The sequence below is a fragment of the Pleurodeles waltl genome, chromosome 6, assembly GCF_031143425.1.
Source record: "Pleurodeles waltl isolate 20211129_DDA chromosome 6, aPleWal1.hap1.20221129, whole genome shotgun sequence".
NCBI lineage: Eukaryota > Metazoa > Chordata > Amphibia > Caudata > Salamandridae > Pleurodeles > Pleurodeles waltl.
The window spans coordinates 887,962,881-887,977,320 of record NC_090445.1 but is presented as its reverse complement, the minus strand read 5'-3'; the positions used below and the strand labels follow the sequence as shown (position 1 = coordinate 887,977,320).

Here is a 14,440-nt window from a genome sequence, read left to right as displayed (position 1 = left end):
TAGGTAAGTCACCCCTCTAGCAGGCCTTACAGCCCTAAGGCAGGGTGCACTATACCACAGGTGAAGGCATAGCTGCATGAGAAATGTGCCCCTACAGTGTCTAAGTCCATGCTTGGACATTGTAAGTGCAGTGTGGCCATATTAAGTACATGGGCTTTGGAGTTTGTCATTACATACTCTGCAGCTCCATGATGGCTTCACTGAAGACTGGGAAGTTTGGTATCAAACTTCTCAGCACAATAAACCCACACTGATGCCTGTGATGGATTTATTGTACAATGCACCCAGAGGGCATCCTAGAGATGCCCCTATATTTTAACCAACTCTTTAGTGTAGAGCTGACCAGTCTGTGCCTGCCTACCATTAAAAGACAGATTTCTAACCTCATGGGGTGAGAGGCTTTGTGCTCTCAAGGCTAGAAACAAAGCCTGTTTTGATAGAGGTGCTACAGGAACTGTAACACTTGGCTGTGAGCCTCATAGACTAATGCCTCCTGTTACAGTGCCCCAGGGCACTCCAGCTAGTGGAAATGCCAGCCCCCCTGGACAAAGCCCCACTTTTGGCGGCAAGTCCCTCAGGAAAATTAGGTAAAACAGGAAGGAGTGACCACTCCAGGTAGGACCACCCCTAAGGTGTTCAGAGCTGAAGTGGCCCCCTCCATGCAGAATCCTCAATCTTGGTTTGGAGGACAGGGACCAATAGGGTTAGGAGTGTGCTCCTCTTCCCAAAGGGACTGGGCACAGGAAAGGTGTAGCCACCCTCAGGGACAGTAGCCATTGGCTACTGCCCTCTGACCCCTGCAACGCCCCTAGACTGCTAAGCTGAACCCCCAACAGTGAAGATGCCAGACGACAACTGACTTGGCCCCAGCCCTACCGGCCTCTCTGTAGCTTCAAGGACTCTGCTACCAAAAGGTGACACATCCAGCAGGACCAGGGACCTCTCCAAACCCCCAGAGGACTGCCTGCCACCAGAGGACCAAGAACTCCAAAGGACAGCGGCCCTTTCCAGAAGAAATCCTCCAAAAGGACTCTAGAACTGCCCCAGATCCGTGAGTCCTGCCCACTCTGTATCCGACGCCCAAGGTGCTCACCTAAACCCCCCAGGTCTGCCCGCGGAAGTCGCTGGCACTCACCTGCCAGCAGATCTGTTTCCAAGTGCCCCCAGTCTCCATAGGATCCCATTCTAAATCTAACTTCAACTTTGACCTCGGCACCCGCCGGCCCCATGTTGCTGGTGGTGTAAGTTTGGGGTCATTCTGATCCCCGACCAGTGGACATCCTAACCCCTGGAGACTAGAACTGTAAGATGAGTACTTAATGCAAAATTGCACTAACACTTTTCACCCCCTAGGACTGTTCTGAAAATTGCAGTGTCACCTTTTAAAAGTGAAAAGTGTTATTTCTAAACCGTTTTCTTTGCCAAATCTAAACAAAGTGCTAGTGATACATATGTTCGATATTTACTTGCAAATGTACTTACCTACAACAAGATCCTTTGGGTTCTAGAAATAAAGTAACAAAATATATGTTTCCAATACAAATACATTGGCCTGGACTTAGTCATTGAGTGTTTGCCTCATTTATTGACTGTGTGTACAACAAATGTGTTGCACTACCCTCTGATAAGCCTAACTGCTCGACTACCCTACCACAAAAGAGAGCATTAGTATTACCTACTTTAGTCTCTGTTAAGCCTCTGGGGAACCCCTGGACTCTGTGCAGATGGGAGTTATATCCCCCGATCTGCCTCCCATAGGTGGAGGGCAGAAGGCCCTCTAAACACCAGGGATTTTTTTGTTTGTTTTTTCTATAAAAGAGGGGTGGGGGCTGCCCCCAGCATGGGCATGGCCATACCTAAAAAATGGGGAAACAGTGTTTATGCTCCCTTGCAGACTAAAGCATTTCACCACAATGGCAAGCAAGAGGATATTTGATTTTGTTGGGTGTTGTTTTTAAAAATTAGGCCAGGAGAGGTTGGCCAACCTCCAGTATCATACCTCTTGCAATGGTGAACAGATGCACATTTTGGGCTTGGGGACCCTGCCACCTGGAAAAACCTACCAGATCTAGACAGTTCTGAAAAATAGACATCTGGGGGAGTCCAGAGTGGTGTGCCTCGCATCCATCCAACACCATTTATTTTATCCACTATGCCCCGCAAACCTCAAAATGATACGTTTTCTGTGCATTTCTATGCCATATCTTTCCAGAAGCAGAAATAAACCAAAAAGTTCATACCACCCAGCGTTCCCCACGATCGTCGATAAAAATGATACCTTACTTGTGTGGGTTCCCAAAGCAGAGTCACCCTAGAAATGTATTTTTTAAAAACTGCCATTTTGGACCTGCTTTGGTTCCCACTCAAACTTTACAAGTTTTTGGCCCTTCCCTGTCGCAGACACTTGGCCAACCCACTCAAGTGAGGTATCATTTTTATCGGGATACTGAAGGGAACGCTGAGTGGTAGGAAAAATGTGACTCCCCTCAGATTCCAGAACTTTACATTACAGAAATGTGAGGAAAATGTGTGTTTTAGACAAATTTTGAGGTTTGGAAGGGATTCTGGGTTAAAAATTGTGGTGGATTTCCCTAGGTGTCTAGTTTTAAAAAAATGTGCAGGTTTGCTAGGATTCACTAGGTGCTGGCTGAGCTGGGAACTAAAAACCACACCTTGCAAAAAACGGGCAAGTTTTGCATAGAACAATTTGATGTATATATGTTGTGTTTTGGGCCGTTTACTATTGGGGGCACCGGGCCTACCCCCATAAATGAGGTACCATTTTGATCAGACGACTTGGGAGAATGCTGGGTGGAAGGAGGTTTGCAGCTCTGTGCAGATTTCAGAACTTTCCATCACAGAAATGTGGGAAATTTTTTTTAGTCAAAGTTTGAAGTTTGCAAGGGCGTCTGGGTAAAACAACCTGGTGAGAGCCTCACACATCACCCCACCCTATATTCCCCTAGGTGTCTAGTTTCCAAAAATGTACAGGTTTTCTAGGTGTCCCTAGCAAGGGCCAGACTGAGGTGGGGCCCAAAAGCCACAACTACCCACTTTGCAAAAAAAAAAAAAAAAAAAAAGAGGTCAGTTTTGCTTGGAAAGATTTGATGTATCAGTGTTGCGTTTTGGGCCGTTTCCTGTCACGAGCACCAGGCCTACCCACGGATACCATTTTTATTGGGAGACTTAAGGGAACACAGAATAGTAGAACAAGTGTTATTATCAATTGTATTTTTCTGCATTTTCACCTTCCAAATGTAAGACAATGTGTAAGAAAGAATTAATTTTGAAAAATACCCTCTAATTCGCATGCTAGTATGGGTACCAACAAATTCAGAGATGTGCAGTTAATACCTGCTTCTAAACTCCATATCTTGTGCCCTTTTCAGAAATATATTGGTTTCCTTGATACCTACTTATCCCTATTTATATTTTACCATATAAATTGCTGTATACCTGGTGCACAATGGAAAACCATTGCAAGGTGCAGCTCATTTATTGTCTTTGGGTACCTTGGGTTCTTGGTGAACCTACAAGCCCTATATAGCCCTGCACCTAGAAGGGTCCAGCGGACGTAACAGTATATTGTTTTTGAAAATCTGCCATAGCTAGAAAAAATTACAGATGAAAATGTAGACGCAAATTACTTTTTTTTCAACTAGTTTTCAATATTTTTCTTATTTCAACTGTTACTTTCTATAAGAAAACCTTGAAGGATATACACAAATGACCCCTTGCTGAATTCTGAATTGTCTGCTCTTCAGAAATGTATAGCTTTCTGAAATCCATCATTGGTTTCACTCCCATTTCTGCCACTAACTGGAAGGAGGTTGAAGTACAAAAATAGGAAAAATGGACTGTCCCAGTAAAATGCCAAAACTGTGTTGAAAAAATGTGTTTTTCTGATTCAAGTGCACCTGATCCTGAAAGCTGGGAAAATTGTGATTTTAGCATTGTAAACCTTTTCTTGATGCCATTGCAGGGAAATCACATACCTTTCCTTCTGCAGCACTTTATTCCCATTTTCCCCCCAAAAATCAAGATTTAGCTATATTTTGCCAATTTTCTTGGTCTCCTCCAGGGGAAACCACAAACCCTGGGTACCTTTAGAATCCCCAGGTTGTTGGAAAAAAAGGACATAAATGTGGTGTGGATATCTTACGTGGACAAAACGTTATGGGGGCCTAAGAGTGAACTACCCCAAATAGCCAAAGCAATTATTTGCACGGGGGAAAGGCCTAGCAGCAAAGGGGTTAACAGTATATGCAGAGTATTGCCAGAGGCCCTGGTTTTATTATTGTAGTGATTCATCATTGTCATAATTGAGCATTGTGATAATCATTATCATTGAAATGTTTTGTTATCACACAACTCTGGCTGGACATTCACAGCTTTAATACAACTATGATATTTACATTGGACTGTACTTAAACTCTGCCTACACCACTTCCCATGAACTTACCTTGGCTGCTCATCCATGTCTACGTGGAGTGTCAAGGATGCTTGGTGCAGCAAACTTTCCCCTCCAGATTTAGTACCTTTGGCTCCTGCCTAATTTGTAAAAGAATAAGTGCCGGTGCCCAGAGCTCTGCGTAGAAGCCTTTGGCAGGCACTCTTACATTATGACGCGCCAAATACCAAGGCTGCATAGTCTGGAATCCACCTCATGTCTGTTAAACCCACTAACAAACACTCCCTGCCCCTTTATCTCACTTGTGCCACTTCCTGATCTCTCCCTTTGTAGTTTTTCCATCTTTCTCTTCCTCCATCTTTCTCCTTTGTGTATTTTTCCTTCTTTTCCTTCTTTTGTTCTCAATAAATATCCCATGAGAATAAATACATGCAGGTCCCCCAAAACTAGACCATTGGTTGGTATGGGACCCCACTATTCGCTTTTTAACGTACCATTGGCCCTTGCATCTACGTGTTCTGAAGACTAATTCTGAAAATATAAGATTAGTATTCTTTTTTGAAAGCTACATTTATAGTTAAAAGTGTCATTGTTTTGTAGACTAAAAGTCAACCTAAATGGTTTACAAATCATAGCTGCTTGTGCACATGTAAGCTTCTTTTTTTATTCATACGTTTTAAAACTAACCCTGCCCTTTCTGAGCTGACCACTGTCTACCCCCATCTGGTCGCAGGCCACCTTTGTTTGACTCTTTCCACAGCTCTTTATTCACTTTTACTTTCTGTGAGATCAGGATCTTCCTGTGAACCCTGTCTGGCTTGCATAATACATTTAGCCGTGGATTCTGCTCTCCCTGTTTCCACACTCTTATGCAACTCATCCCTTGAGACTGCAGATGTTCCAGCCCACCATAGTTTCCCCAATTTTTAAAAAGCCAAAAGCAGACCTTAAACAGTAGCATTTGTGGTTAAAGTTGATTCAGGAATCAGGCATTCTGGGCTAATCTTTTTATGTTCTCCCTACTAGCGGCATTGGCAACAGATCGACTGTATCCAGTATAAACCTGGAGTATATTTTGAATCATCTCTTGATCCTAATTTGATGGCTTTCATGTCTGTCGCTGCCCAGTGCGCCTCATTTGATCGGTTTTATTTCTTTTGTTGTGTTTGTTCAGCCCAGGAGCAATTTGGTTTCACTGTGTTTTCTTTGGGTGAGATTTAACTTTCCATTGCTGATCTCAGGACCTTCCAGTGTAATGCATGAACAACTATTTTCTCTGCCTCTCTCTCCTTGATTTTCCTTCTACCATTTCACTTTCCCACCCTACTCTCTTTATTTAAATATTTCCCTCTCTCTTGTCTTGCTGCCCTTCCCTTTCTCTGCGCCGCTACCTTTAATTAAGTAGTGTCCGTCCCACATGCCACCTGCCCACTTGCCCAGTTTCACTCACGTTCTGTTCGCTGCCTGCCACTGCATTAGTAAGCAGTCATCTTTAAATGGTTTTCAAACTAGACCAAGATGGCTGCCCATGCATGCATTCAGAAAAAGCATTTCAACAAGGCTTCCATGCATGTGCCTGCCTGCGCAGTGTCCATCTTGAGGCTAAAAGGTCTGCCTCCCGATGTCACAGTTTTGAGACCTATTGTCAGCACTGGCTTTCATTTATTTATGCGTTTACCAATCCATTAAAATACAGACATGTGTGAGATTACATAAAATCAATTGAACAAATCAAAATTCACTCTTAAAAACAAGCAACATAATAAATTTAGCTAGCTTTATGTTCAGACAGCCTGCAAAATCCACCCTTTTCTCACTTATTACAACACTATATTTTAAAAATTCCTACCTTTGGAAACCTTTTAACTTAAAATATAACCCTTTTGATTGTTTTCATTAATGAACCTATGTATTAGTAGTTCATCTTCTGCTGCAAATTACTAGCCTGGCTTAAGAGGGGTGATACCCCGAAACCAGTCCCAGGATGCTTGTTTCTGGTCCAGGGAGGACCTGGTCTGGCAGTTCGGGCTGGACTGTTCCCATGGGGAACAGGGTCAGGACTGATTTGCATATGACTGGATCCTAAACTGGAATGGCATTGTGAGCAAAAAAACTGATGGATTAAACCCAGATCTGTGATTGGGGGTGAATGTTTGATTTGTTCTACATTTCGTCCATCAACTGTTCTTTTTGCGTTTGTCGCCCCAAGTGGGAAGGGTATGCCCGGACGTGGGTCCCGTGCTCACTATGCCACCAGATTCAAGCTAGCCTGGCTGAAGAGGGGTGATACCCCGAAACCGGTCCCAGGATGCTTGTTTCTGTTCCAGGGAGGACCAAGTCTGGCAGTTCGGGCTGGACTGTTCCCATGGGGAACAGGGTCAAGACTGATTTGCATATGACTGGATCCTAAACTGGAATGGCATGGTGAGCAAAAAAACTGATGGATTAAACCCAGATCTGTGACTCGGGGTGAATGTTTGATTTGTTCTACATTCCGTCCATCAACTGTTCTTTTTGCGTTTGTCGCCCCAAGTGGGAAGGGTATGCCCAGACGTGGGTCCTGTGCTCACTATGCCACCAGATTCAAGCTAGCCTGGCTGAAGAGGGGTGATACCCCGAAACCGGTCCCAGGATGCTTGTTTCTGGTCCAGGGAGGACCTGGTCTGGCAGTTCGGGCTGGACTGTTCCCATGGGGAACAGGGTCAAGACTGATTTGCATATGACTGGATCCTAAACTGGAATGGCATGGTGAGCAAAACAACTGATGGATTAAACCCAGATCTGTGACTGGGGGTGAATGTTTGATTTGTTCTACATTCCGTTCATCCACTGTTCTTTTTACGTTTGTCGCCCCAAGTGGGAAGGGTATGCCCAGACGTGGGTCCCGTGCTCACTATGCCACCAGATTCAAGCTAGCCTGGCTGAAGAGGGGTGATACAACGAAACCGGTCCCAGGATGCTTGTTTCTGTTCCAGGGAGGACCTGGTCTGGCAGTTCGGGCTGGACTGTTCCAATGGGGAACAGGGTCAAGACTGATTTGCATATGACTGGATCCTAAACTGGAATGGCATGGTGAGCAAAAAAACTGATGGATTAAACCCAGATCTGTGACTGGGGGTGAATGTTTGATTTGTTCTACATTCCGTTCATCAACTGTTCTTTTTACGTTTGTCGCCCCAAGTGGGAAGGGTATGCCCAGACGTGGGTCCCGTGCTCACTATGCCACCAGATTCAAGCTAGCCTGGCTGAAGAGGGGTGATACCCCGAAACCGGTCCCAGGATGCTTGTTTCTGGTCCAGGGAGGACCTGGTCTGGCAGTTCGGGCTGGACTGTTCCCATGGGGAACAGGGTCAAGACTGATTTGCATATGATTGGATCCTAAACTGGAATGGCATGGTGAGCAAAAAACTGATGGATTAAACCCAGATCTGTGACTGGGGGTGAATGTTTGATTTGTTCTACATTCCGTCCATCAACTGTTCTTTTTGCGTTTGCAAACTACGGGCTAAGCATGTAAAAGATAAGTAAATTATTTACATTCCTCACAGTTAAGTGTGTGTGTGTGTGTATATATATATATATATATATAAATTAGATTTCCTCTCAGCTCTCCATGCTCCCTGTCTCTTTTAGAAATATCTTGTGACTTGTCCTTGTATGCGTTGCTTGGCATCTTGTCAGGAAGCACTGTGTGTACGGCTCCTACACTATTAACTGGTTCCATCATGAGACTCCCTTTCTGTCAGGATTTGAGAAGCCACTAGAGGGCTGAGCTCTGACATCTAGCTTCAGTGGTGCATCGATCCTATGTCCCCCTAATTACTTGTCTGCTTACTTTAATGTTCTTAACTTGCCTACCCACTGTCTACCATCCACTTGATAATTAAGGTACTTTGTGAAATTGGCAATGAGCATAAAATGCAAACTTGCCATTGTTTGGCATGACCGCTCATTCTTCCTGTTTATGTGTAACTTATACTGTTGTGACGATATTGTTCAAGGGTCTATGGGCCTGATTCTAACTTTGGAGGACGGTGTTAAACCGTCCCAAAAGTGGCGGATATACCACCTACCGTATTACGAGTCCATTATATCCTATGGAACTCGTAATACGGTAGGTGGTATATCCGCCACTTTTGGGACGGTTTAACACCGTCCTCCAAAGTTAGAATCAGGCCCTATGTGTCTTGGAGTTCAGTTTGTTGCTGGTAGGGTTGTCTATTGACTTTTGTTTAAGAAGTTTTAGGTCATGCTACTTTTAAATTTCCTGGAAAAGTACTTTTTTTTTAATTGTGTGCTGATTTTGTGGTGTGTGCGCTTTCAGTCATGTTTTATATTTAATGCACAAAGGTGTTTGGAGTCCACGATGGGTGCACACCAGGGCACAGTCTTCCTCATGCCGCATGATGAGTTGCATGATGGTGGTGGTTGGCTGGTAATGCTGTTGGGTCAGTTTCATTCTGGAGGCGGATGCTTGTGTGTTAGCTCATCTTGGGAATGGGTGCAGCTGTTCACTTTTAGAATTAATTAGTATTATATTTAGAGAATGTGTCGTGCTATGTTCTGATTGTTTATTGGTCAATTTTATGTGGCCTGTGGGTGGGTGTTTGTGTTATGTTTTCTGGTACTTGTTTCACCTGTAATATTTATTACGTCATCTGGCTCTGCTTTGCGGTACTATGCGCACCAGTTAGTATTTGTGAGAAGCAATCTGGGAAGGGACGTAACATTTAGCTCCTTGTGTGGAATCTATCTTGTGCACCTTGTTTCTACTTGTCTGCTTACTTTAAATAAATGTTCTTATCTGTACCGGCATGCCTACATGGGAAACTATAGTGCTTCAAGACAGAATCCATTATCACTATCCTACAACACCCACAAAGGTAAGAGCACCTATTCTTAAAATTCTGAGGTATTCCTTTGAAATTAGTGGTTGAAGTTGCATTTAGAAGAGCTGGAGAATGAGAGTGCATGGTCCCCCTGACACTTATTCCTTCAAACATTGGAGCATTTGGTAAACTCCCAAAACACCTGCATGAAACTCACCTCAACAAAGAAACAAAATATCTGGGCCACATTGGACTGATACCTTTGTGACGCCATGCACTCATAAAGACTCAACATCCACATCATCATCATTTAGAATTCTATTAACCGTTTATCCCTCCAGGCTCATTTTCCTCAGCAACACGGTCCTCGTCAAACCCCCAGCCAATTCCACTTGATGGCCACCCTTTAGCCCCCTTACCCTTTATCCCACCACTGCATCACCCAGACAGCCTATCCGACTTCCTCAGCGCTACTCCCTGTTCTTTCTTTTCCCTCCTCCTACCGTCTCCTCTCTCTCCTTTCACCCCCACCTCCAGATTCTCCTTCTACTCTCCTGTTTAAATACTGCTGACTTTTCAGGGGGTTTCCAACCGTGTATATTGACTATATTATTCGCTATGTATTGTTCGAACTCTGTACACCTCTATTTTAATATCTTTTGTAACGCCTACTCATGCGTATATGCATTCTACCCCGTGAATATAAGCCCCTACGTCATACCATTATTCTTGGTTGTTTTGTTCTATAAAAATTAAATATAATTCTGAAATTTCAAAAAATGGGTTTTAAGTGGGGAAAATAGAAAAATATTAAAAGCATATCTTGCTCAGAAAATGTAAACTCTTAACTCATAGGAGTGCCAAGCTAGGAAGTCTGGTAATTAATCAACATTGCATCTGACATGCAGGGACATATGAAACAATAGGATTCCATACAGTTGCGAAAAAACACAAATTCTATCATTTGTTACATGTTGCAGAGGACATCAAAGTATGCAAATTGAAAGAATGTTGGGCTAGTTTCTAGGTGAGCAGTTCCTCTATGCAGATTACTCAGCTTCTGATGCCCTACAAGAGTGCCCTCATACTTGCCGTGTATGCTCTGTAGCAGCACTCTGTAGACCTGTGGTTCCCAGCCTTTGGTCCGGGGAACCCTGGGGGTCCGCGAAGCCTCCTGAGGAGGTCCGCGACTGCTTAGAAAATTCAGTAATATTAACAGGTTAAGTCCCCAGCTTTCAGTAATGACTCAGTGGGCGGGAGGGAGGTGGAGGGGGGGATCCCCGAATTTCAATACTGATTCATTGGGGGTCCCCGGGTTCCAGTATTGATAAAAGGGGGGTCCACAGAAGTCAAAAGGTTGGGAACCGCTGCTGTAGACTACAATTACTTGCCCTTTACAGTGATACTGATCTGTTCAAAGGGATTGGATTTTGTTAGTCAGTCCCATGCCTCGCTATTATTACATCATGCTGTGTGAGTCTCTTTTTGTTTGCTAAGACAGCTGGCTTTTAGATGGCTGGATTTTTTTAAGGTGTGAAAAGACTCACAATGTAATGGTTGTCGATGCTAAAGCATAAACACTGGTTTATTTGTGTCTACTAGCCTGTGAGTTGGCTGTCGTCATATTTTGGTTATCCTTCCACACCTACTCTCTGGGCTTCTTAGGCCCATGGGTACATGCATGAGACAAGTTCTGTTTATTATGCACATTGTTTTACAAATGGTCACCCTAAGACTAGAGGCTTGGACTCTGCTACCCGCACCTCATTCTTTTAAAGAGAAGCTCTTTTGACACACTAGAGAAAGCGGCCCCTTGTAGGATTTGGACGATTGCACTAGAATTACTAAAACTCACACCATCTTGGAATAGCTGTTCTTTCAGAAGAGATGGATAACATTCTCATGACGAATCCATCAGTGTATTGCTGTTGCTTCCACAATAACCGATTCTTTCCGTTCTGCATGTATCCTAGAGCCACGTGGTTGTATATTTAATATTGTCGGGGGGACGTGAAAACTGGTAACAGCAATTTAGCGCTAGCGTCACTATTGATCGTGGCCTTTGGTTTTCATTTAAGCTATCATGTCCTTCTTGTAAGTAGCTTGCCTGTGATTACTTGTTTTGTTACTGAATTGCAGGAGCGCACTCTGTGTACAGTACTGCTCATTGGATCGGTTTCTCTTTGCCATTACCGTTTTCGCACAGCCGGCGTAAGTTGATTTTTTTTTTTAATGGATCCAATAAAGCTGTCACTTAAACATTATCTGTCTGTACCATTATGCTGCATAACCTCCCGCGTCGGTGTGAGTTGGTCAGAGGCACTTCTCGGCTGTTCCTGCCGCGCGGCCCGGGCTGATGGCCAATGCTGACTCCGCACTGCAGCAGCAGGAGCGCGCGGCCATGTCATTAAGGCGGCCTCGCGCCAGGTGCCGTCGCCTCTCTCGACGGCGTGTGCGTCAAAGGTGGCGCTCTTAACAAAGGCACCTGCTGTCCATCTACAGCCATCAGGTCAAACGTCTCTGTCCTCGCAGCCCAGGTGTTTTGGTATGCCATGTGCTCAAGTGGTCAAGCAACTGATTGCTTCTGGCAGACAGAAATGGACAAATTGGCCATTTCAGGGCAAAGGAGAATATTTGCAACAGTGCAAAGCAATAAATGAAGTGGGCGTTTACGTAAGAGTATCATTAGGACTGAACCCAGGCGCACGCGCCCCCCCAAGTAACACAATTATAGTCATTGCATATTACCCAGTCACAGGATGTGGGAACTAATTTCCTTAGGCTCACCAGGGCCGAGAATGTAAACACTTTTGATAGTACACTGAGTGGATGTGGGCACTAGTTGAGATCAGTGAGGTTTCTGCTCCTCAAACAACCAGTAAGAGTTGGTGACATTGGTCTCCTAACGAATGCCCATGTCGAGGAGCACCAGGGAGATGGAAGGGATTTTCCGAGGTTGTGGTTGACCTGGCTTTAAGTCATTTACTAGCTGTTAGGGGAGTTTTGAGCCGCGGCTGGGGGGTAGGGCTTTTGTAGGTACTTTAAAATCCCAATGAGCTTACGTCAGGATCAGTGCTGTAGTTGGACTACCAACATTTAGAACTGGGTTAAATAATAAATTAACTTCACTGTCCTAAAAGGGCACACCAACACATTAGAACATTAGAGTGTGGGTAAAAATACTGATGAACCATTCAAGATAAGATGGGATTGAAATAAATGATTTCAGGGCTTCCTTCCTTTTTTCTTATATATCGAAAGTCTGAGGAGTCTGTTATTCTGAGCACTTTCTGTATTTCTGCTCCACATTCACCAGGCTTTTCAAGTTTCACCTGGCCTGGTCATGAATGGTTAAATGACCAAATAAATTGGGAGCCGAATGGCTGGTGAAAGTTGTTTATTGAAGACTGTCTTCAGTCCTGAATGAACTCATGTTTCACCTCTCCCTACCCCATTCAGTGTCAGCCACTGAGATGGGTACAAGTGGGCTGAGCTCGGCGATGGGGAGAGGTCTGTGGTTTGGTCCCAACTCATGGACTACAGCCCTATCGACGGTGAGGTAGGCTTACAATGGAGGGGGTAGTGCTCAGGGGATCGCAGGCTGGAGAATGGCACCCCTACCCTTTATTATTGCCAGCACATCTTATTCTCGATTGATGGCTGCAACAAAGAGTCATGCATCAATTTATATATAATTAATCTTCCTGTAGTCCATACATACCACCAAAAATGAGAAAAAATGCCTGGTGTACTTGTTACTGCATGCAGTTTCATATTATAAATAGTAGACGGGTGGCAAGCAAATTCAGTGGCTACAAACCACTAATACTTCTATGGTGAATAGGTAAAAAAATAATGTAAACACAGAGCAATCCCCAAAAGTTCACAATATTACAGCTGTATGTGCAGTTTCTTTCTAAACAGTATGAGCTATCAGGGTGGCGTGGCTTGTGCAACCAACATGACTGACACCCTCTAACAAAGCTATGCTACACCGGCCTACTATCCTCAGTAAACCTAGCCAAGGTCAGCCATCCAGCCCTTAAAACTACACACATGGATCATCGGAACTAAGGGCTCTTAACCTACGTGAACGATGGACCATAGGCGCCCGGAGGAAGCCTGTGCTGGATCATTGACCTTAACCCACATGGCGCGCCTCTCTGCTGCCCCTTGGGATGCACGATGACACAGGTGTTCTAAACCGCCAGCATAAATTGCCAAATGTAGTCTGCAGCCTGAAAAAAGGAAGACTCACTGTGGCGGGTGCAGCAGGTGCCACAACTGCTGTCGGGGCCCTGGCCGGACCTCTGAGGCCATGAGCAGGGGTATTTATGCTTGATAGCCTGAGGGAGATTGTGGAATTGGCTGGGCCTATGGACTGTCACTGCCAAACGATCGAAGGCGCTCCTGCTGCAGGGGGGGGGGGGGGCGGTATGTGATGCATGCTGTGCACATGAAAAGCAATGAGGCCTGCCCGCTACATAAGAAATGCACCACCCTCCCTTTTAAAGTGCAGAAAAATGCAGAAATGCTTTAAAAAAAGAGGCCATATCAGAGCCAGTTGGGCAGCATATTAACGCAGGGTGCTATCAGATAGGCACAACTGAGGACCTGGGCCCCGGTGGTGAACATGGGAGCGATAAAAGTTTGCAGCAGCGGCATGCTCCTCTTGCAGGTGTAATAACCCATATCTTGCTCTGAAGAACTGTTACCCAACTAGAGGAGCCTGGAAGCATAAGAATCCCACGGGTAACCCTATCTGCCTAGCTCGCACACACACCTTTTGGCGCCGACCTGAGACTGGGCAGCCACCTTGTGGCGAGCAAGCTGTTGTATGCGCAGTGCTCCTGCCTCACTACTCCATGTGAAGCCCATTCCTGAAGATAACTGTGCCTCACCACCACCACCTACACTTGCCACTGTACCCCTATCAAAGGGAGTTCGCATAGCTACACTGCTAAGGAGGATAAGTAAAGGCAACCCTTCCTGGCACTGGTAAAAACAGTAAATTCCCTTGCCCACCTGGTGGGGGGGCTAATTCCCAGACCCCTACTGGTGCCCAGAAGTATTACTCCTGGACCTACACTAGCTTCCAAATCCAGGCGTGCGTGGATAACTACCCAGCAGCCCCATAGACACAGACTAACTCCGATTCCGCCATAGCACCACGCTTAAACAGCAGGGCACAACCAGAACT

The 14,440-nt window shown here is 45.0% G+C and overlaps 1 protein-coding gene across 10 annotated transcripts in view; it reads left to right on the top strand.

Annotated features, from left to right (window-relative positions):
- The window catches only part of UROS (uroporphyrinogen III synthase), a 450,422-nt gene that overhangs the window by 356,730 nt on the left and 79,252 nt on the right, over positions 1 to 14,440 (top strand). For 5 of the 10 annotated variants that reach the window (XM_069239701.1, XM_069239700.1, XM_069239702.1 and 2 more), the window contains one exon: positions 11,380 to 11,451. The exons of the other annotated variants lie outside the window; for them this stretch is intronic. In XM_069239701.1, coding sequence (XP_069095802.1) covers positions 11,380 to 11,451 — 72 coding nt within the window. The remainder of the gene's footprint in view (positions 1 to 11,379; positions 11,452 to 14,440) is intronic. 10 annotated transcript variants of the gene reach the window in all.